Genomic DNA, 24,694 nt, shown 5'->3' with positions numbered 1-24,694 from the left:
TTTGGTGATTAGCTGAATTCCAGGCATTCATATGATAGAAGACATCACTAACAACCTCCTGGGCACTCTTCATTCTTTCACCAACATTAGCTTTATTACGAGCTGACCACCAACACCACAATAATAAAATAATCTTCTGTTGAATTTCATCTTGAAGTGTCCAGATTTTCTCCAGCATATCCCTACCAGTACTCAGCTGCAAAAAACTTACCCTCACCTCTTCCAAATTAAGTAGCAACCAGCATAAACGCATTTTCTTGCACTTCAGAAATAAATGTCCCATATCCTCATCAAATCTTTGACAGATAGGGCATAGGGTGTCCAATTTGACTCCTCTCCTTGCAATGTTTTTCTTGACCTGTAATGAATTGTGTGCCAATTGCCATACAAAGACTTTCACTTTGTTCGCGACATTCATTCTCCAAACTCTCTTCCAATCAAAACAGCTAGCTTCACCATTAGAAGTAGATGCATCAGCCCCATTATGATGATCTCTAATTCTAATTCCCAGCGCGTAGGCCGATTTAACAGAGAACACTCCCTTAGGATCTGGGTGCCAGGCTGGAAAATCATCAATATCTTGAGATATCGGTAGTGCTAAAATGATACTTGCATCTTCATCCCAGAAAGTTTCCTTAATCAATTGTTCATCCCAAGTGCCCGTAATCGGATTAATAAGCTCAGCCACCGTCCGGAGTAAAGATCCGCGTCTTGGAGTGATAATCCGTCGAGAAATATCCCTTGGAATCCAAGGATCACTCCAGATATTAACTGATGTGCCATTGCCAACTCTCCAAACAATCCCCTCCTTGAGCAAGTTAACTCCTTTTAATATACTGCGCCAAGTATATGATATACCTGCTTTGACTGATGCCTCTAAAATGGTTTTGCCTGCATAGTATTTGGCTCTAAGAACTCGTGCACATAGGGTATCCGGAAATATGAGAAGCCTCCAAGCCTGTCTGGCCAGCATGGCGATGTTGAAAGTGTAAAGGTCTCTGAAACCCAAGCCACCCCTTCTCTTTGGTCTTGTTAAAATTTCCCAAGATACCCAATGAATTTTGTTTATTTTATCTTGCTGGCTCCACCAGTAGCGTCCAATAATGGATGAGATCTCCTGGCATAAACCTTGGGTCAGATCGAAACATGCCATTGCATAGGTAGGGATAGCCTGCGCCACCGCTTTTATCATAATCTCCTTGCCAGCTTTTGACAATAATTTCTCTTGCCATCCTTGGATCCTAGCCCAAACCTTTTGTTTTATGTATTCAAACATCCTTTTCTTGGACTTGCCAATATAAACAGGAAGACCCAAATATTTCTCATTACAGGCTAATTGAGAAATACCCAATTCTGCGAGCATTTGCTGTTGGACCTGAACCTTCGTATTGGGGCTGAACATAACTGATGTTTTGTCTTTATTAATAACTTGGCCTGACACCTCCTCATAGAGTTGAAGAATTTGCCGTAAACAATACGCACCTGATGCTGTTGCTTTAAGTAGAACCAAAATATCATCAGCAAAGAAAAGATGGCTAACATGAGGTGCACCTGGGCACACACGAATCCCTTCCAACTCACCATTAACCTCTGCTCTTCTAAACAAAGCAGAAAGACCTTCTGCACATAGAAAAAAAGGTACGGCGATAAAGGATCTCCTTGTCGTAAACCTCTTTGTGGCACAAATTGGTGTGTGTACTCCCCATTCACCTTAACTCTATAAGTGACAGTGGTCACACATTTCATGATGAGATCCACCCATTGGTCTGCAAAACCCAATTTTCTCATGATCTTCTCTAGGAAACCCCATTCGACTCTATCATAGGCTTTACTCATATCCAGCTTGATAGCAGCCACCCCCATTTTGCCTTTCCTTTTATTTCTCAGGTGGTGAGTCATCTCATAAGCTAGAAGCACATTGTCAGTAATTAACCGGCCCGGTACAAATGCGCTCTGTGAGGGAGAGATGATGTCTGGTAAAGCCATTTTCAGGCGATTGGCGAGTACCTTGGAAATCAACTTGTATAGGACATTGCATAAGCTAATAGGCCGAAGATCCTTTAATTTTTCTGGCTTCTTAACTTTTGGGATAAGAACTATGACAGTGTTATTCCAGCCACTTGGCATATGCCCACCATTAAGCACTTCTAGTACTTCCTTTTTAATTTGATCTCCCATGAGTCCCCAGAAACGTTTGTAGAAGATAGAGGGAACACCATCTGGTCCTGGAGCCTTGAGATCCCCAATCCCATTGAGTGCCTCTTCCACCTCCTCTCCAGTGAAACTCCGTAGCAGGATTTCATTCATAGTTGGAGAGACCTTGCAGGGCACCGCTTGAAGAACCTCATCTGTTCTTTGGCCTGCAGAAGAAGTGAAAAGTTTTTTGTAATGGTTAGCAATAAAAGGCTTGAGCCTTTTCCCCGATACCACATCGCCCCCATCCTCCCTCAAGCACTTAATATAATTCCTTCTCTTTCTGTCTGAGGCACAGGCGTGAAAATACTTTGTGTTTCGATCTCCTTTGGTTAACCATAAAGGATGGGCCCTTTGCTTCCAATAAATATTTTGTTGTTCCTGTAATCTGTCCAACTTGTACCTTAGTCTGTGTTCCCTGTTCACATTTTGCTGGGACAGCCTACTCCTCCTGCATCTCTCCAACTCCTTTTTTATACTGCTAATTCTCCTTTCTAAATCACCCAGAACATTTGTATCCCAATCTCGCAGGTCTCGCAAAATCTTCTTTTGCATCTGTACCATCTCCACTTGCCCCAATTCCAAGGCTTCATTCCAGGCCTCCTCTACACGTCCAAAACAGTCCTCCTCCTCCAACCATTTTGCCTCAAACTTAATTGAGATATCCCTAAAACATCCATGTATAGTAGGCTCTCTTTCTCCACATTCAACTATTAGAGGTCTGTGATCTGAGTGGCGAGGGTCACCATTTATAACTCGCACCAAGGGAAATAAATATCTCCATTCTATATTTGCCACAGCACGGTCAAGTCTTTCTCTAATATAACCCTTGGCATTGTGATGATGGTTTCTCCATGTAAAAACATCTCCCACAAAGCCCAAATCCTCCAACATGCAGTCCTCCAAAACATTCCTAAACCGATCCATACACCCTGCAGATTTAGGCTGACCACCTTCTTTTTCACATCCAAAAAGGATTTCATTGAAATCACCTAAGCACAACCATGGTTTATTGTACTGGTTACTCAGAATTTTCATCAACCTCCATGTTTTGTGTTTTTCCTCCCCTTTTGGCTCACCGTACATTCCAGTCAGCCTCCATTCCACTCCTTCCCCATCATGTACAAAAGCATCAATGTGATACCTAGAAAAACTCTTGATACAGACCTCCACATCCCTCCTCCAGAATAGGGCCAGTCCACCACTATTTCCTTTACAGTCTTTGGCCACCATGTTTGGCATTTTTAAAATCCATCGGAACCTTTCAATCCTTCTCCACTCCATTTTTGTTTCAGAGAGAAAAAGGATATCTGGGGATTCATGCTTCTGGAGATCCAGAAGCCCACGAACTGCCGAGGCATTCCCCAACCCTCGGCAGTTCCATGCTATAATCTTCATTTTGTCCGGCAGGACTGCTCCGGCAGCCCTGCCTCATCAAGATTCAAATCAGTTTCAACTTGCACCACGTCGCCTTCCTCATCCCTCCACATGACCTCCATCCTTTGTCGTTTTGTCACTTCATTTCCTTCTTCCATTACATCACAGCCTCTCTATTTTCCACCATTATGATTAATAGGTTCAACAATTCTCTGATTCACACTCTTAACCTTTTTGACAGTTCGTCTTCTTTTGTTATGACATGGTTGTACTCCCTGAATCAAAAGTTGATTGCGCGGGTTAGTCAGAGAAAAAGCGTCCACCTCCATCTCATGATCTTTTGGATCTGTTTCATTAAACTGCATGGTAGATTTTCCCTCACGAACCAGACTTTCATTTTCCTTCTCATCTCTATGCTCATCCTCAGTAAACTCAGCACTTTTTGTGGTACTTAATGACACCTTCTCCGCCAAATCACCACAATCCTCATCAGCAGAACGCTCTCCTTCCCCCACCTTTATAGGACCCCTCTCCTCGATATCATCACTCCAGATTAGTTTCTTTGCTCCCACCAGCAGTTGATGGGCAGACTTTTGATTTAGGAGGTTAGTGGGATGCTCCCCTGTGTCAACACTCCCCTTCACTGAGTTCCCTGAACCAGAACCACTACCAATTATCCATCCCTTCCTTGTTGATGAACCAGAATCACCCTCTAATTTCTGTCCCCCAGATCCACTGCTCCTCGAATTGCGGCTCCTAGAGTCCTCCAAAACGCGCCGGCGAGAAGGCCATACTCGAAGCTCCGGGCCAAACTGTTTCTTTTTTTCCTTCCAGCTACCCCTCGAGCATTCCCGATCAACATGTCCCAGCAAACCACAGATGTAGCAAAAATTTGGGAGGAATTCATACTCCAGTGGACACCATTGTGTCTTACCATTTGGACCCACCTCCATTGTGACACCTCTCATCAGTGGTTTGCGTATGTCAAATTGGATTTTGATTCGAAGGAACTTTCCAATTGCTAAACCACCTTCATCTGTATCAACCTCAATGGTCTTCCCCACCTTGTTTCCAATCTCCTCGCCTGTTTCTGTGGTCATCAGACCAAAAGGCAGCCTGAGAACACGAATCCACATTGGGGTAAACACAAATTCCAGCTCTTCCAACAAAGAGCTATCATCAAAATCCCGCACAATCAAAAGATCTCCCCCAAATTCCCATGGACCCTCTTCAATTGCTCTTCTCTTCCCCGCAGCTTGCAAGAAGGTGAACAGAAAAATATTATCCCCCAAATCCTTGCAACGAATCCCCCTACGAGGACACCAAATATTCCCCACTGCATTGATAATACCTTCCGCATTCCCTGCCTTCTCCGAGAACAGCTTTCCCACTGCCTGCATTTCTTCTCCATCTCCCGCCCCTTTCTTCTTCCAAGCACCCTTCAGCACTGAACTCTCCGCCTCCGACAGCTTCAGGCCTCCCATCATTCCTTCAAGCCCTGAAGTTGCCTCCTTCCCATGCGCCATGACTCTCCTCGCACCTTACGAACAGAATCCTCAGAACGAAAGAAAGGTGGATGGGATGGAATGGAAAAGAGGATTGGATGTGGAACTGTGGAAAAAGAACTATGGGAGAGGGAAAAGGATGGATGGATGGACGGATCGATGGATTGGATGAGGAAACAAAGATTGGAACCACTCGAAATCCTAAACCAGATGGCTGGATTCGAGACTCACTCTGAGTCGCCAGAGCTCTCTAGAGAGTCTGCAACCAGAGACCGTTTGCTGCTAGCCCATCCTGGCTGGGGTGGATAGAAGAGGCCTCCGGAACAATCACCTTCACAACTGTGGACGCGGAAGGGGGATGGGATTGGGAGGTGGGCCGCCACGCCCCGTAGGATTATTTGGGTCCGAATAGGTTGGTTTCGAAAGGCCCAGTTAGATTAGTGGGCCGTCATCAAGCATTGCCCCCTTGCTTCTAATCTTGCCTAATTGTGTTACCTAACCCTCAAACTTCCAGTTTTTACCTCTCTACTAGTGGGGATGCACGTGTCTGGGGCACGTGTTTAAATAATAATTATTTAAAAATAATTAGATTGCATCGGGATCTAAAAATTGAATTGATCATATCCATCCATAAATAACAAGTGCAAACCATAACTATATATAGAGCGCAAGATCACAAACTTATTCTACTTTAGCTTAAGATAGCTTAAGAACTAAATTGTAAAAGAACAAATCCATATGCTGAGCTAGGTCATAAGACACAGAGATCAAGACGCGATGTATATTTGCATCTTTATCACACACAGAGATCCATCATACTTCGCAGCTAGCCTGTGAATATCATGGAGATTCTCATGTGAAAACCACCGTGCCGATCCATGTATCATGTCTAGTTCCGCTTGAACAGCTTGTTCGAGATGTTCCAAATCCCTACAAGTACTGAAGCTTGGATCCATGATTACTAAACCATATTTATCAGTTACAAAACCAATGGCACTATGTATAGCACTGTTAATAATTTCTTGCTGATCACATGACTCTTTGCCTTGAGCCGTTTGAGCTATGCAATAAGATCCATCGGAACCATCCGGTACAAGTAGCTGCACACTTGCTATGTACCCTCCCGAAGTGGAAGTGTCAACTATAGTGGTCGTAGTCTTCACCCCAGCCTTGCATGCAGCTTCATCTAAAATAAGTTTTTGATAATGCTATTAACGTTGATGACACGATCTGAAAGTACATTGGCAATTAGAAGGTGTTTAATTTGGAAAATATACATATGTAGAGTAAAGGGCTGCGAATTGCTCATATATTGTAGTTCAGTTTGACGTAGTCAGCATATTCCTTGTCGGAAGTTGTACCAATAGCATGTTTGAATCTATTTTTGAAGACAGCCTTTTGCCAGATGTCCTCATATAAGAAAAGTTCTTAGAAGGAAATTGATCCCCTTGATGGTGAATATCTGGATTGGAAAATTATAGAGAAGTTCGAAAGCATATCTCCTTAATTGAAGAAGGAAATGAAAAGCCAAATTATACAAGAGCTTAAGTAAGAATTGATGAAGAATCAAATAATGAATGAGCTCAAGGAAAAAATGCAAGAAAAATGTGAATGCCTCAAAAAAAGAACTCATTGATAAATATGATTTCCCAATAGTAGATGATGCCATGGAAGATGACAAAATTGAGGAAGATAATATGGATATTCGTGGCTATGGCCAGAATACTGAATAAATCTAAATATCATCAAGGTATCTTAATATTACCAATAATTAGGCGAATATCTGAATATTCCAAAAATTTAGTCAAGGTATATTAATATTCTGGTGAATATCAATAATTGGGCGTGGGAAGAGACCCCCCGTTCAATATTTGGTAGTGGCACTACCAAATCTCCGGGCGTGGTAAGCCACATATGTCCCGGCAAGGTCACCTATGTAATACACATATATATGTCCCGGCAAGGTCACCACGAATAAATACTATGTAATACTTATGCTGCAGAATGCATGAATGCTTCCAATGCTTGTAAATAAAATATTGGCAGAAGCGAGCAACGTTCGCCGTTGTTGAATAAAAATACTCCAAAGTAGCAGAGCATCTCCAAGAGACTATGTAAAAAGCTTTGGATAGATAAAAATTAAGAGAAAGCCCCAAAACTAGGATCCAACAGCCTCTCTCCATCCGGGCCAACTGGCTATCTCGTTCGGCATCCCACGATGCTCGCTAGCTATCTTTGCCGTGGCTCCCGACTCACCATCTCCAAATCCCGCGCTTGCGGTCTGCCCTCCCGCTCTCCCACGCATCCTCCTGCCCTTGCGCGTGCCCTGCTCGTCCTCCTCTTGTGCCGTCGCCGGCTTCCACAATGGCCGCAGGTGCGCGCAGTTGAGGCAGCGGTGAAGGAGCCCTCGCGCCGCTGCTCTCGGAGAATAGTGCGGTGAAGCTAGAGGTAGGTGCGTCGTCGTTGGTCGGTGGCTGTAGCGGCGGTGAAAACCAGCCGGAGGTGGCCGGCCATAGGGAAGAAGAGGAACTGGATTTGGGGGTTTCCATGTGAGCCAATTTTGATCGGAATCGATGCATGGGGGAGCTTCTACTAGGTGTGCGGAACCTATTTTTGCGGTTGGTTGGGCCGGAAGGTGGCTGGGCTGCGGATGGCGGCGACCATGGCGGCGGCGCCATGGCTGTGCCTGTGGGCGGCTTGGTGGGAGGCCCGGGAGGGGGAAAGTAGGGGCTGGGGAGAGGGAGTTGGGGCCGGGGGTGCTAGTGGTGGCGTTGAAATTGTCGGAGGGTGCCTTACGGTGGCGCGGTGTCAAGTCCAGTGGGGCAGCTGCCATGGCTGTGTTTGGGAAGAGAGAGAGAGGATGTGGAGAGTTTGGGAACGATGAGGAAGACGTAGATGCTCATGAGAAGCAAGCTCACAGCAGGGAAAGTAGTGGGGCCAGGTCGAATTTGCTAGTCTATTGCCTAGTCTGTTGGAGTTCATCGCAATACAGAGGGGAGATGTTAGCTAAATGGCCATGTAAATGAGAATATAAAGAGAGAAATTTAGCTAGGCTGTTGGAGATGCCCTCAAGTCTATCTCTGTAATCAAGGAACCAGAGCTGCCGTTGAAGCAGCAACCGTCCAAGCCTTGGGAACCAAGCGTTCCTGACTCCGAGGCAAGCAAGTCATAGGAGGCAATCAAGGCCATGCCCAAGAGGATTAGGACGTCGCCGCTGAAGCGCTCCCAGATGCACTATAAAAGAAGGTGCCCTGCTGCATGCAGAGGAGGAGGAAGCTCATCATCAGCACCACCAGTAGCGAGACATCAAGAGGAAGAGAGCGAGCAGTCGAGAGCCTAGCTCTTAGTCCCTTCCACTGTAAAGTACTTAGCCGAGTGTGAGCGTCCATTGTAACATAGCCGCGTTGAGGTAATCTTTCTTTGGTTCTTCCCTGTGTTTGGGGCTTCCCGAAAGGGAAAGCCGTATGTAAGCCCGCTCATGTCTTAATGGAGTAGCTCCCTTCTGTGACCCTTGTGTCTGCCGGCCATATCAGTGCATGGTGCGAGCGCCTGTGCTAGGGACCTTATTGGAGACCCCTCCGTGTTTGATGGCTCTCGTGTATGCCGACGTGAGGGGAGTTTGGAGAGCTAGTGTCCACGGAGAAGTGTTCTCTTTGGGTGGAACTGTCTGGAGAGACGGCAGGATCCCGCGCCGTGTCGGCCGTGTCTGTAGATGTTCGGGGAGCGAGGGGCGCTGAGCCTTTTGGCCTAAGAGCACGCGAGAAGTACTATGAGTATCAAGTAGGACTTTTACAACAGAGAGACAAGCAGCCCGGCAGCCGTGTTGACCTCGCCAGCCCGAGAGAAGGTCCTGAAATACAACCGAATTAATAAGCTCATACTGACGGGTAACCGACAGGAAATGAGTTTCGACGGATTCTTTAACCTGACATCCTAATTTTCTTGTGAGTGACCGCACAGAAAAATTCTGTCAGAAAAATTATTTCTGTCGGTAAACCGACATGCAATTGTAATTTCTCTGTCATTTTATTCCTGTCGGGATTTGCCTGTCGGTAAACTGTCAAAAATATTTTCCCTGACGGGTTTTTCCTATATCCCTGATGGTTTTTGGCACACAAGGAAATTTCGGTTTTTGGTAGTATGCATGTTGAGGAGCTGCAGCTGTTGCTTGGAATTGGAGAGATTATAGAGAGAGAGAGAGAGCGAAGAGAGAATTTGAGAGGTTGACCGATTTGATGGCGGTGCGAGGGGCATAGTGATCCAACTTAGATGGATTGTCGAAACCAGGCCACGCCCAGATGTCATATATGGAGATATATATAGTGGCTATTTAGTTGCTCGCATAATCAGTGCACTTGTAGAGATTGCGTTGAAAGTCATGTGAGCCACCACTTGTGTCACAACCCATTAGAGAACTAGCCTGGTGGGCTACGTGGGCTGTGGGCTACTTTTGCGGTACTGTAGCTGGGCTATAGTATGCGCGAAAACACAATAACGCGAAGCGAGGACGAAAGTGCAAGAGGGTTAGAATTAATTGGATGAAAATCATAGATTTTTCTGTTACTCATTGGTTAATTAATGAATGGAGAAGGAAGAAACCAATAAGACATGCATCCAACGGACAGAAGATGTGCACGGAGTTGATCAGACGGTTAGAATTATTATGATGATGTGGCTTCTTGAGAGAAGAGAGAAATAGCAATAAATACTTGTTAGTGAGGTGTACTTATATAAGATATACTAGGTGATTCCCCGCGCGTTGCTGTGGGATTTGAGGGAATTTTTTGATAAACTATGACTAAAAGATATAAAAAATTAGACAAAATACAATGGAGAGCATGTAGTATTATATTGATCAAGATTTATTGAAATATATGAAATGGTGGATTTTTTTAATAACAAAAACTTGTCACTAATTGACCTCCGGAATCCTCTCTCCAAAAGTTGGTGAAATGCATTCTCTCTTTTGGACGCTTTTATTTTCCGCCTCGCAGAAGCAAAAGAGAATATTTTTTTACACCTTTTGTTCAACTTACAGGTTGTTAGTTGAGAGCATCATCATTTCAAAGATGAACTCAGATATGATGCTGGTATAGTAATCCACCTACAAATTAGCGTGGTTTTTGTTTCTTCCAGGAATTTATAGTAGGGCAGAAAGATAGAAAAAATTCTTTTTGAGAGAAAATATAAGAAAATTCGTGGGACTAAGATCAGCAAAGTCAAAACATAGGCCATCTTGAGGAAAAAAGAAGCAGACCACCAGCAACATGGACCTCATCTTCCAGCTGGCATAGGCCAGCGGCGTGGTGCCCAAGATCCTCTGCCAGTTCCTGGTCAATGGTCACGTCACGTTCGCCGCCTACAATGTGGCGTCTGACAGCGGAATCTACACACGCATCACGGGATGGCGATGGAGTCGACGCTGGAGCTCCGTGGCGCCCCCGGCATAGGCAAATGTTTATGTATACATGTGCAAGCTCAGGGAGCTGTACAGTCAGCCTCTTTAATGTTGATCGTATGGTGGAGACTCTAAGAGACTTAGTGCTCAGCGGTAGTGGTCAACAAAGTGCTCCTTAATGCTCAGCGGTAGTGGACAGCAAAGTGCCCCTTAATGCTCGGCGGTAGTGCCCAACAAAGTGCCCCTGATGCATGACAGAGTAAATATTTCATGTTCATCTATTAATGATGCATCTTTTGTATGGACGGTAGAGATTATGCTAGTTGCTAAAATCTAGTGGACACTACTAAGTGAGATGATGTGGCTTAACGTGGTTGCAGAAAAATAGAAATAAATGACTCTTAGTGGGGACTCACTTTTATAAATTTTATTGATTAGATACGAGCGGATAAAGAGCAGCTAGTCAAATGTCACAACCGAGCAACTGCTATCCAGACTGCTTCACGTGTTGACATATCCAACTTATTTATACACCAAACTCAAACAATCATACCCATGACTACTCGACTCTTTACATATAAAAATGCGTGTGCTCCCTATGCAAGTATATATATATGCGACTACCAGTCTACCACAATCTTGTAACGGACCGGACAAACAATAGTTAAAAATCACAACAACATAGCTAGACAAAGCTTGTACACTTTTTCTGTTGACAAATCCATCGCCCAATTCAAAGAATCGCATTTGATCTGGGTTTTAGCACTGGGGTAGGTCCAGTGGCGGCGGCGGCACCGATGTCTCCGCCGTCGGCCCGTCCTGGACCTCGAACACCATTCCCAGCCCCAAGTCAAGGTGGGCGTCGAAGTGGCAGTGCATGAACCACATCCCTGCAAAATGACACAATTATTTGATCCTTTCAACCGATGCAAAAATAAACAAATAATTGTGATTTAGTATTTGAAAAATGTACAAATAAATAAATAAGTTCTTTACCAGGGTTGTTGGCGACGAAGCGGATGACGGCCCAGCCGCCGGTGGGGACGGCGACGGTGTTGCGCTCCTGCGGGTTGACGAGGTTGAACCCCGGCGCCGCCGCGGCCTCGTCGTAGTTGCCGAAGCCCTGGGCGAGCACGAAGAAGTTGAAGCCGTGGAGGTGCATGGGGTGGCTCTCCTTGGCGATCAGCCGCGTGTTCTGCAGCACCATCTCCACCGTCTCGTTGTACCGCAACGTCCGCACCTTGGTGGACTTGGTCGTGTACTGCAGGGTCGCGGTGTTGCTGGCGTCGGCGGTGTAGTCGAAGGCCAGCGGCGGCCGGTCGGGGAAGTCGCGGGTGTACACGTCGGCGGACTCGTTCCGGTAGTGCGCCTCCAGCATGGACGGCTTGCCGAGGGCGGGGAGCACGAAGGAGGCGTTGTTCATGCTGGAGGAGAAGACGGTGCGGCTCCGGTTGCAGAACAGTTGGTCCGGCTGGCAGTCGGAGACGCCAAGCCCGACGGTGACGAACATGCGCGTGTCCACGGCGAGCGGCACCGTCGGCTTGCCGGGGAGCACCAGCGCGATAAGGTTGGAGAGGAACCGGAACGCGGTGGCCGTGTCGTTGGACGGTGGCCGCGGCGGCTTTGCCGGCTCGCCCCCCGCGGGCGCGCCGGCGTACTCGACGACGGCCGTGGCGGTGGTCGGGTTGAAGGGCGGGGTCGCGCCGACGGCGCTGTCGTAGGGCGATGCCTCCATGTAGTACCGGCCCGCGGCGGAGCCCGCGGCCATGAGCGCGTCCACGGTCTGGCCCGGCGCCACCACCACCACGTCCGTCTCGTACGGTGTCGTGTAGGCGGCGTCCGCGGCCACCACGGTGAAGCTGTGGTTGGCCACCTTGAGGAACATGGGCGTGTTGAGCGCGGCGTTGATGATCCGGAGCAGGTACGTCTCGTTGCGCCGCACCCGGAACGTGTAAGTCTCTGCACGCACGCAACGCACATCCATCGGCTTCAGACATCTATAAATCGATCAGTGATAGATAGATGTAGCCATTAGCGACATACGGTTAGCGGTGGAGCAGTTGTCCGAGTCCCCCGGCTTGCCGTTGATGGTGTAGGCGTCGGCGGGGCCGGCGGGGTTGCCGGTGAGGAACGCCATGCGCTCGAGGTCGTAGACGCTGGCGTTCCACCACTCGCCGAGGATGACGGTCTCCTCCCGGTGGGGCTTGGGGGAGAAGGGGTAGGCAGCGGCGCCGCCGCGGGGGCGGATGAGGAGAGCGCCGTAGACGGTGGCGCGGTGGAAGGAGATGTGGGCGTGCCACCACAGCGTGCCCTCCTGGTCCGTCACGTTGAAGCGGTACGTGTAGTTGGCGCCCGGCTGGACGGGGCACTGCGTCACCATCGACGGGCCGTCCGCCCACGGCGAGCCGCGCTGGAACACGCCGTGCCTGCGTGCATCGGTTGGTTAAGTTCGTTCGTCGTGACAAGAACAAATTAGCCGTACGTTAACCACCGTTCACTGCACCATGTATGGTCATGCTTGGGATATTTTTTTTTTCAACTTCATTATCGCAGAAAAAGAAGTAATTTTATTTCAGCTATATATGTGTGCAATTGTTTTTTTACCACTGCTGCCAGTAATTCATTGAAGCTATAATGATGTTATTAGCAAACTAAAGTACCTTTGGGGATGCGCAAGCTACGACCTAGCTAGCTATCGGTAATTTTGACACGTCCAAAGCTTAAAGTGTTTTATTCACAGCACGGATCGGAACCTAAAACGTCAACGAGGAGACCTTAGCTTTCTGTTAGGTACGGTGGTGTCTGCATCTTGGGATGTAGGGTTTTGCTATGTTTGATGTTGCCTCTATCTTTCTAGAAACGATGTTACTTCATGGTCGTGCAGCTAGGTAGCTAGTGCGAATTGAAGTGACTGATCAAAACAAAGCTTTACTTGAGCAAGTTGATGCAAGAAGAAGATTAAGTAGTACTCCGCCTAGCTTGCGTTGACAGCGATTAGTAGTTACTCCCTCCTTCTCTGTTTATAAGGCATACACGTATATCAAGATTCAAACCTTGTCATCTTTGACCAATAATTTGACTATTAAATTTTTATTTTTATAATGCAAATTTCATATGATTGGATTCATAATCAAATATATTTTACAATGATTATAAGTTTATAATCAAAAGTGATATAATATATGATAAATAAATAGTCAAAGTGTTGTTTAGAAGACCGTGTCATGTTCCACCATGCCTTATAAACGGGGAAGGAGGGAGTAAGTTTTACCAGTGGATGGTCATGTTGTAGGGCGACTGGTTCACGAGGTGGACAACAACCGTGTCGCCCTCCCGGGCCTCGATGGTCGGGCCGGGGAGCTGCCCGTTCACCGCCGTGATGATCCTCGCCGGCTGGCACAGCTGGCTTATAGACAGGTTCCCGACCTGGCGATCAATGATTAATAATGTCAAAAATATGAAGTGGTCCACTAGTAAACTTGACATGTGCACATGATGCCCCGCCCGCCAATATAATCAAGAAATACTACCGATATGAGGCATGAACATCATTAAAACAATACATATTTATGCATGCATAAACTGTACACTACTAGAAAAAGGGCTATTCGTCCACGTTCAATTAATACCGGTTGTTTTTGAGCCGATACTAATGTCAATTTAGTACCGGTCAAATAGCACAGTAGCTCCTGGAACCATTTAATACCGGTTTGTAACACTACCCAGTACTAAATGCCATCATTTAGTACCGGTTGGTATTACAACACGGTACTAAATAGCTCCCGGGCCCCCCAACCATTTAGTACCGGGTAATAACACCACCCAGTACTAAATGGTGGCATTTAGTACCGGTTGGTGTTATGGCCGGTACTAAATGGTTATGGCCCGGTACTAAATGGTCTGTTTCGGTTACTTCAAAAGGATGACATCTTCAATGCACTCACATGTGCTGTGTAGGTGGGATGGTAGAAGAGACTACGCGCGAGGCCACAGGTCACGAGTTCGAACCCTGACACACACACATTTATCGGATGTATTTTTTTCTAAGGAATATCACATTTAGTACCGGGTGCTGGGACCGGTACTAAATGAACGTTCATTTAGTACCGGCTGGAGCAGCCGGTACTAACGGCGCCCACCACCTGGTACATATGCATCTTTTTCGTGCAGTGGTATATATGTGGAGCAACTATATATATATATATATATATATATATATATATATATATATAATACATGGTGCTTGCATAACAAAACTAACTGTAGTAATTAAACAGATATATACTATATATATGCATGGCGACGAACGAGAGAGATATGAAGTAGAAAAGAAAAACTATATATGCGCATGTGGATTACATTGAAGGTGTGCTCCACAACAGCAGCTTGAGCGACAGAGGCAAAGAAAACGAGGCCGAGAGGCAGTAGCCAAGCCCAGGCCATGGCTTTCTTCATCAACGACCAAGAACACAGAGACTAGTAGCTGGGTGAAAAGGAACAAGCTAAGATATGATTTGGTTGTTAGAGAAGAGAACTGTTATGCAAGTGAATGGAGACATGCATCAGAGGGTTGGCATGGAGTCCAATATATAGGGAGAGATCAACGACGATGAGGCTAACTGAATACATTGATCAGTTAGTTGGAACACGTAATAAGGCAGCCTAGCTAGTGTTCGTTCAGACACGTGCGTCTTATATTCAAAGGTCGCAATTGTTTAAGAATGGGAGCACCAAGCAGTTATCCATAAACTGAAGCGGATTGGCTTTTGCGCGTAGGTTTTTTCCAGTTGCGTGTTACTGCTTTAAATTAAAGGGATAGAGTTTGCAAAGGATTGTACGTAACTAGTATATTGCTACTGTTTGATTTCACTGGTCAATGGATGGAAGAGCTAATTTGAGTAATAAGGCAGCCTATCTAGTGTTCGTTCAGACACGTGGGTCTTATATTCAAAGGTCGCAATTGTGTAAGAATGGGAGCACCAAGTTATCCATAAACTGAAGCGGATTGGCTTTTGCGCGTTGGTTTTTTCCAGTTGCGTGTTACTGATGCTTTAAATTAAAGGGATAGAGTTTGCAAAGGATTGTGCGTAACTAGTATATTGCTACTGTTTGATTTCACTGGCCAATGGATGGAAGAGCTAATTTGAGTTTATATCGCCCGTGATTACCATGTGGTGTCTAGCTTCAATGGCGTCTGCATCCATATTAAGAGAGCTTCTAAAACATTTTAAAACTACTTATAGTATTTAAACATTGCAATAGAAATGTATCTTTATATAAAAGCATGTCTTATAGCAAAACGACTCGTCTCATTTCCAGTATTTAATGGCATGATGATTGTTAATGTAACATAACATAATTTGAAGGGTGACAAGCAAGAAGAGTACTTTTCATGAGTCAATGGAACACGGGTAGTTGCCGGTTATATAGAAGAACTTGACAACTCGTAGCTATTGGACTTTCATGATTGAGGGAATAAGCTACCAGTTTCCGTAAGGCACATGATGATAAGAGTCTAAATACAAGGCCAAAATCCTTTGACCGTTCATAGTTTCACTTTCTTGGTCGTGACTTTCAGAGATACTTCCCTGGCCACATTACTTTCTTTAGTTCCTTATCAGAATAAAGTGAATATGTTTTACCTAGAGCACTTTGTCTAAAACAAGCGATGATCAGGATGCAAGAGAAACACAGATGCTCCATTCTGTTAGGGAAATCCTTCATTCACAAGCTATCTTTGGACGGTTTAGCTCGAGTCATACTACCTTTAGCCAAAGCAAAGCTACAGTAACAGGTCTGTGGACTACCTTCCAAAGAAGTAAGATGGAGCCTTTGACCCAAAAAAAAACATTTTTGCCTTTATTTTGAGCAGTCAGCGTCATAAACAGTTAAACTGGCCCGTGCATTTATATCTCCATTTTGATCCTACGAAACATATCCTATACGCATGATGATGATTTAAGGCTAAGTTATGTCGCAAACAAATCTTTTATCCTTTGGTTAATTATTGTGGATGTTTCATTGTAATACAACGATACATGCTCTAGTCAAATAAAGTAGCATTTGGGGCCACGCCCACGTCCAAAAATTAATTTTTGCGACTATATACAGGAAGTGCTCTTCTGTGTATACTCGACGGTTTATTGCCTGAACTCAAAGGGAATTATGGTTGGCGCACTTGTTCAAGTTGGGCGGTTCCTCCACAGCTCATATTAGTCAATTATGTATTTAAATTGTTGCACAATTTCATTTCTTGACTTTCACTAATTCACATCATCTGCATGCTTGGTAATCCTGTTTTCTTTTAAAATTTGTTAAAAGCTAACACTTCTTTTAGGAAATGGATTTTATTTTGATATCACAAATCAGTGACCTTGTAGAAAAATGTATATATAAATTAGAAACATACGTAGAAATATGGATCAAAGTCCATATCGTGTTATGGTTGCCTAAGCTAGCAATGTCCGGAATCAATAGCATATATACCAGGACTAGCAAATATGCCCGTGCGTTGCAACGGGAGTCACCACACACCTCCGTCCTAATAATCATAGCCAAAAACTTAAGTGGTATCTTAATTTTTGACCCATAATTGTTAGAGTAAAGTTCATTTGCCCCCCTTAACTTGTGATCAAGTTTGAAAAAACTCCCTAAACTCTAAAATCAGATAACTATACCCTCTAAATCACTCTAAAATGCCGGATAAATAATCCTTAAACTAATTTAAAGTGGTTTATAAAGTGGTTCTGGCTGGTGTGGTTTTCCTTCATTTACATGTGGTCTCCACCTGTCATCACCTACTTCATGTCTTCTCTCTTTCTCTCCATTCCCCACCATCTCTACAGATGATGTTTCTAGTATACGATTCACTCAGTTTCGTATCACAACTTATAGCAGTTTGATCATTCAAAGCCGCATAAGCAGTTTGATTTGATAGTTGGGAAATAATATAGATCAACAGGTCAAAGATTTATAATCCAGCAAAGGAAGTAGCAGGTCAATGCCACTATATAATCCTGTGTACTCTCACTTCTCGGGCAGTTTGGTCAGCGTTTATTTGTTGACAGAGCCAGCTCATTGAGCTCATGCTCATGCTCAAGGAGATGACAGCACGCACGTAAGAGAATGGTTCAGGAGAACCAGGAATTGATCCTCACGATCTGGAGGATTGAACTAAACCAAGCAATTTGAGGCGAGGTAATCTAGCTTGGAGAGGTAAGAATTCACGATACGAGCAGGACACCATTGCACAGCTACAAACGGCATCGGTGCATCCCCTAGTTACGCCTTGTGTTTTCAACGGGGATCAACGACCTCGGTGATCTTTCCCAGAAAAAAACGACCTCGGCGATCGGCAGGCTGAGGCAAGGATGTCGTGAATGATCTAAGCTAGGATGGTGAGAGGTTTCATTTTCTAATTAGCAGCAACGATGCCGAGGAAAATAAGGAACACGCCGTGGGCTTGACGGGCGGACGTCCGTGCAGGCTCGGTTGCCGTAATTAACGCGAGACCCAGTGGATTGGAACAAGGGATCGGAGTCAAGAAGATATCCGTTTTCTTCCTTTTCTTTTCAGGTGCACAAAAGAGACCGTGTCAGGTTTTGATTTGATTTGATCCGTGATGGTTGCCAACTCCAACTCCGACTCCGAAGGCTGAATTGTACATGGTATTACTCATCAGGCACCAATTTTACATGGCTTCGAACTTTCAGCTCTTTTGGGTCCACCTGTCAATGACTCGTGACGAACCAAAAGTCAATATAACGCAGAAATGGTCCGCTCTTTAGAAATAGGTAAAAACTTGAAAATTTTACTCCTCACAGTTACTTCTAGGCTCCAGTCAATGCAAGGTATGGTTTTCTTACGGGACTCATTTTACTTATTTCATTCATGTCTTTTCTTGGCTACTTTTGTCTTCGAGTCCAGGGTTTAACAATTGAATGACAGCTACAGGAAGTTATTCTTTTTCTGGATGAGATGTCTACATGCCTCGACGGCTAGACTTGAGAAAGCAACTCGGTAATAAAATGACATAACTAATTGAAGAGAAGAGTTGTGGATAGAAGCACCGTCTTCAAGATTTCTTTATCTTGTAAAACTTGTCTTTTTATTCCCATAGTTCCTCATGTGGACCAAACTTATATATATATATATATATATATATATATATATATATATATATATATATATATATATATATATATATATATATATATATATATATATATATATATATATATAGACACACACACACACACTCTCTACAAGTTATATCTTCTTAGAGCGAAGGACCCATTTTCCAGAGGATCAGTCTTGAATATCCAGGATGATATATATATGGGAAAATTTAGTTAGAAAACAGATGAATCAATGTCTATCAGTTCTTAAAACCACGCACCTTTTGCTAGAGTAACAATATAGCACCTTGTGTCACTCAAATGATTGCATTTTTGCTTATTAAGTACACTATTGTTATTGTACAAGATTATTATATCATAGACATATATATCAAACTGAGTCTGTGCCTACAGATTGGTGAAAGTAACTGTGGAGTAGGGATATTGAAAACTGTGGTTTAGTTGCCTTAGTCAATCTTGTGTTCTTGAACATTTTCACCTTGTCACAATATTTTGGCAATAACATTTCTTGGAAAATATCTTACTCAAAACAACTAGGGATTAATATGTCGTTCTTGCAATGTGCAAAAATCAGAAGGTAACATTATGTGCATGATTCAAAAGGATAAGTTACTATAGTACTCCCTCCGTTACTATTTCTTAGGCGTATCACGGTTTTCAGCTTTTTTTAGATTTATAGGGTGCGCCCCCTTTGGAAAGCTCCGTTGGCCTCGGTACTCCACGATACTTAACTCGTGATACATTTAATCGGCCTTATGGGAATCCAAATCGTCGCGCCATGGGGATAACTGCACATTCGTATCACATAATTGCAGGAAGTATGCACATTCGTATGGAGTTAACTCTCGTCTTGGTCTCTGGAGTAGAGGCTGATATGCCTAAGAAACAGTAACGGAGGGAATATTTCTTAAGACAAATCCTACTCAAAACTATCTACTATAAATGTAAAAGGAACTTTTTGTTTCTTCTAAAAATGCCATAACCTATATTTTTCCAGTTTGCTTTATCAGGTCAAATCATAAAATATCAATATCTTAGAATTAAGTAGTGTCCCCTAAGCATATGTCATTGATGTGTTGCCGAAAAATATGCAATCTCTGTGTAAAGTTGGAAGTATAATTCAGTCTTAGGCGATTGACTGGCTTATTCATGCTTTAATTCTTAATGAAACGTCAGGGACTTGAAATTGTAACCTGATGATCAGAGATTGAAGTTGTAACCTGAGGACACAAGGATTCCCATCAAAATGGACACTGCTACCTATGGTCATATCTAAGGCACAACAAAAATTTGTTCGACCGAAATTTGGAAAAGGCAAGACAATAGTTTTGGTCCCTTTTTGAAGGTTACGGAATTATCCAGCATATTTCATAGCCATTAATTAGTTTACACTAAGATTATGACAGTAGTTAAGTATAGTTTCACTACGAAACTACTATGTCTATACATGTGGCAAGCAAGGCCAAGCAGTCGTTGCATCGCACGAATCCAATTCTTATATATATACCTGTGGTTGCTTGGATTCTCTCTCCGATGAAAGTTTGGCCATGGTTCCATTTTAATTTGTATACTATAAAGACAGTACCTACTACTCCCTCCGTTTTTAAATACTTCGTCGTTGACTTTTAACACGATGTTTGACAATTCGTCTTATTCAAAAACTTTATGCAAATATACGAAAACAGGAGTTGTGTACTTAAAGTACCTTTGATGATTAAACAAGTCATAACAAAACAAATAATAATTTTATAAATTTTTTAATAAGACGAATGACCAAACGTCGTTTCAAAAGTCAACGATGACAAGTATTTAAAAACAGAGGTAGCACTATATATTTTCATAACATGAGAACAACATGACTCGGACAGTAAGTCATATATACGAACAAAGGACAATTCGAGTTCCTGATTCTGATTCATCTTCTTTTTCCAATCATCTCAGGAACGCATGCAAGTAGTAGTTCAACAACGTACGTGTTTGGAGATCTTCTCTAGCCATTGCCACTTGGACAAACCGTACCTAGCATGTGTGAAAATACGAAACTGCTTCGCCTTCCCCAGCTAGAGCTACTCCGTACCCTCTAGAACAGGATATGGGTTTTCCCGGTTGGGCTAGTTCGTTGGGATGGACGGCGCCACAGCTAGCTTCACATCCATGTAGATGATGACACCGACACCGCACCTGCTTCTGTATGGTTACAATCTCATGGCTGCCGGCCGATTCCAGCTAGCCACTTTTTCATCATGGGAAAAGTATGCAGTGTCCATCGTTGATGTATGCGTGGAAACACCTCCTTTATGCCTGGTTAGTCAAAATAAAGTCGCCTGATGCCAAGGAAAAGCTGGGCAAGTTTTGCTTCTGCGCGTTGTTGTGTGTTGCACGTACGTAACGGCTGACAGTGGCTGCGACATGTCGTGTATGGCGCTCATTCAGTTATTTTACTACACCGGGTAACTGCAGTTTTGAGTTGGACAAAGCTAATATCCTCCAGGGCCAAATTAGTTGTTCGTTTTGAGATTGTTCTTAGTTAACGGTTTCAAACTTTTGTTGTGCAGAATCAGTTTCATGCACAATGAAAGACCGGGATCGATGATTAGGCTAAGACGGGGAGGGGGTGAATTAGGCTTACTAAAACCTTAGCCTAAGCTAAAATCCAGTTTGCACAAAATATAAGCTAGAACATGCTATCTAGATGTGCAACTAGGGTTCAACTAGGTGAAAAACTCTCATCCCAAAAGATTTGCAACCTATAACTAATCCTATCAAGATACTACTCTATGAAAGTAAAGGCACACAAAGTTGTAATATGAAAATACGGAAGCTTAAAGGTAAGGGATGAGAGGAAGCAAATTCTTGACATGAGGATTTATCCCGTGGTTCGGTTAGGCATTAAGCCGCTCCTACATCCACGTTGTTGAAGCACTCACAAAGAGTATTGCTTCCCGGCAACCAAGTCTCTTCCGGGGACACCAAGCTCCCGGTCATCTTGATCTCACTTTCCACTAAGGAGCTTCTCCACGAAGAATGGGGGTCTCCATGTCCCCCGCACACGATCGTCGACGCTGCTCCACACCAAGCCGGAGGGTCGAAAACTTCCGGCGAGCCACCAAGGCTCCAAGGGGCCGGCACACCAAGATACAAGTTGTGGTTCACTCTAGAACCAGCCACAAGTCAACTACACCTTGCACACTCTCTCAATCTTGAGCTAGCCTAGCACTCTCACTCACAAAGCTTATGCTAAACCTAATGATTTGATCAATTGGCTCTTGGGTGGCTTGGAGAACTTCTTCAATGTGTGTGGTGCTTCTCCCTGAACTCCAACAACCTCAAATTACCCGGGGTGAGGTCTTATATAGGCTAGAGCAGCTCAACTAGCCATTACATGCTTTTACCTAGAAAAGCACGTAGGCATCGGTTAAACTAGTCACATGTGTCGGTTTAACCGGTCACACTAACCCGTTCACCCGTTCATATCCGTTGAACTCCTAACGGCTTCTGACAGCTGACATCATTGCACCGACGCTTCAACCGGTAGTGCGTCGGTTCAACCGGTCATGAAGGGTTTGTTCCTTGACCGCTTCTGGCGCTTTGAAATCTTCCCTAAGTAATAGTCGTACCAAAGCACCGACGCTTCTTTCTTGTACCATCGGTTCAACCGGTCGCACTGAGATTCCTTCACTTGATTGTCATAGCCCTTGATCAATGCACCGACGTCTCTTTTCATATAACGTTGGTTCAACCGATCGCTTTGACTTGGTTCCCTTTAGAACTGATCATTGCACCAGTCAGTACAAAACATAGGGCATCGGTTCAACCTCACTACTACAAAAACTGATTAATCGAGGCACTTTGAAAAGGGCTCGGAGGCGGGCAGGAAAAATAACCGCCTCAGTTAATGGCCCGCATTAACCGAGACGGTCACTTTTTATTAACCGAGTCGGTTTCGCAAAATCTATTAACCGAGGCGGACTCCTTATAAATGTCCACCTCGGTTAATAGTCTATCAATTGGTCGCCTATTTCTTGCTGAACTCGTCCAATTCATCACTTCTTTGAGTTCTTTCTTCGTGTTTTGCTTTGCTGGGCCTTTGAATATCATCCTTGGGACCTACTAATATTCACTTGACAGCTTAATTAGTCCCAATAATTATATTGTCACTCAATCACCAAAATCACAAAACTATGGCCTAATGGGGCCATTTTCCTTACACACAATCGACGCCGAGGATGGCTTTTCGTCAAGAAAGGGAGAATGATGAGGACGTGATATCTAAAGAATCAAAGATCTCGGCTTAGTGCCTTTGTGATTTTAGTGATTAATGACAACATAGTCAATGAGACTAATAATATTTGCTAATATATAAGGTTTTAGTCTCATGGATCAATTTGAAGGAATAACACCTCAAAAAACACATTGAAGATCGAAAAGATGGCCGAAAACCGAAAGCCAGGACAAAGAGAGGAATGAATTCGATTTGTCCCATGATTTTGAACTTTTTCAAATGATGAAGATCTCAAGATTTCAGTTCCATGTTGTAGAGATTTTCACAAGCTTTCCAACGAACCAAAGATCATCAAAATTGGAGTGTGGAATAAAAAGTTAGGTCTGAAACACGGTAGGCCGACGAGCTGAAAGTGACCACCAGAAATTCTGATGATAATGCTCCAGTGAGAGCACCAGTCTATCCGGTGAGTGCAATATAATTGCGCCTGAAGCGCTCCATATTTGGACCACTTGGCATCACTTTTCACATGATACTCCGATGGTAGCACAGGATACTCCAGTGAGTGCACCGAAAAGTTTTTAGAAACTCTGCATTTCCGGTCTGTTGGTGGCTCTACTCACAAGATACTCCGGTGGTATGTTTTTTGGGCATCACCATTAAATCCGGTGAGTACATCAAAATGTGACCGTTGGAGCAACGGCTAGTTTGGTTGGGGCTATATATACCCCTCTACCAAGGGCATTTGAGGTGTACATTGGACCTAGGGGAAGTGTTGCCACACATATTTGAGAGCTTCCATCACCAGCGAAGATATTGAAGATTAGGGCTTTTTAACACAAGGTTTAGAGCTTGATTAGTGCTAGATTAGACCTTTAGTGCTTATTGCTAGGTGATTAGTCTAGAGTGAGGAGAGGTGAACCCTTTTGTAACCTCAAGGCGTCGGCAACGCGGGCGGTGGTGTGGTGACGAGGAGGCGGGCACGGCTAGTGAAGGAGGCGATGGCGAACAAGGAGTTGGCCGACTAAGGCGGCGTGTACTGGCTGGGGTTGGTAGATGAAGTATGCGGGCAAGGGTTGGAGAGGAAGAGAAAACGGCTAATAAGTGTACTCTTATATATTCAAACTACCAAAAAAGTGACAGGCTACAAGTGAAGCCCGTCACCTTTGTCATCTGGAACAAACCCCGTCATCCATGTCGGAATTATAGGTGACAGGCTATGTTTGAAGTCCATCACTTGTATTACAGGTGACGGGCGATTACGACACGTCACCATTGTGATGTCAAATGTGATGTGCTTCGATTTGGCCGAGGCCCCGAGGGAGTCAAATGTGACGATGTGACGTATGTCATCTATGCGCATCACCTTTGGCTTAAGGGTGACGCGCCACAAACTCGCGTCACCTTTGTGCGTGCCATTATAGGTTGTTTGTTACATAGTGAAGGTCTCCATTGGAAACTTTTGCCTTCATTTAGTTGCTTCCTTGGACCAAGTAGAAGATGGTTATTAGAACATTGTAATAAATGGACCAAATGATCCTGCGCAAATTACGGTGTTTGGTTGGAATGCAATGGATGGTATAACCGTATAAGAGTGTGTTTGACTAATGTACGTAGTGCCACATGAATGGCTTAGTTTCAAACCACATAAGCATCAACTATATGTATTTAAAACTTAATATCTATAGTAAATGCTAGGATGTACTTTGTGGTAAAAGTTGAGATTCAAAATCTTTTAATTAATTCACATAAAAAAAGATAAATTGAGGGTGCATTGGCACTAAATGACAATTTTTTGTCCTCCAGTACAAATACAATCAAAATTTCTTACTTTTATGTGAATCAATCTAGGAAGGTTTTG

At 44.1% G+C, this 24,694-nt stretch overlaps 1 protein-coding gene across 1 annotated transcript; it reads right to left on the bottom strand.

Moving 5' to 3' along the window:
• Positions 1–10,878: 10,878 nt before the first annotated feature.
• On the bottom strand, positions 10,879–15,013 carry LOC120643613 (laccase-25-like). Its single transcript, XM_039920023.1, has 5 exons — positions 14,833–15,013; positions 13,745–13,899; positions 12,517–12,899; positions 11,470–12,432; positions 10,879–11,363 (listed from the first exon to the last, which is right to left on the bottom strand). The coding sequence occupies exons 1-5, from the start codon at positions 14,926–14,928 to the stop codon at positions 11,233–11,235; spliced, it is 1,728 nt and encodes a 575-aa protein (XP_039775957.1). The 5' UTR covers positions 14,929–15,013; the 3' UTR covers positions 10,879–11,232.
• Between the last annotated feature and the right edge of the window lie 9,681 nt (positions 15,014–24,694).

The sequence above is a fragment of the Panicum virgatum genome, chromosome 8K (assembly GCF_016808335.1).
Source record: "Panicum virgatum strain AP13 chromosome 8K, P.virgatum_v5, whole genome shotgun sequence".
Taxonomy (NCBI): Eukaryota; Viridiplantae; Streptophyta; class Magnoliopsida; order Poales; family Poaceae; genus Panicum; species Panicum virgatum.
This window is presented reverse-complemented; position numbering and strand designations above follow the sequence as displayed.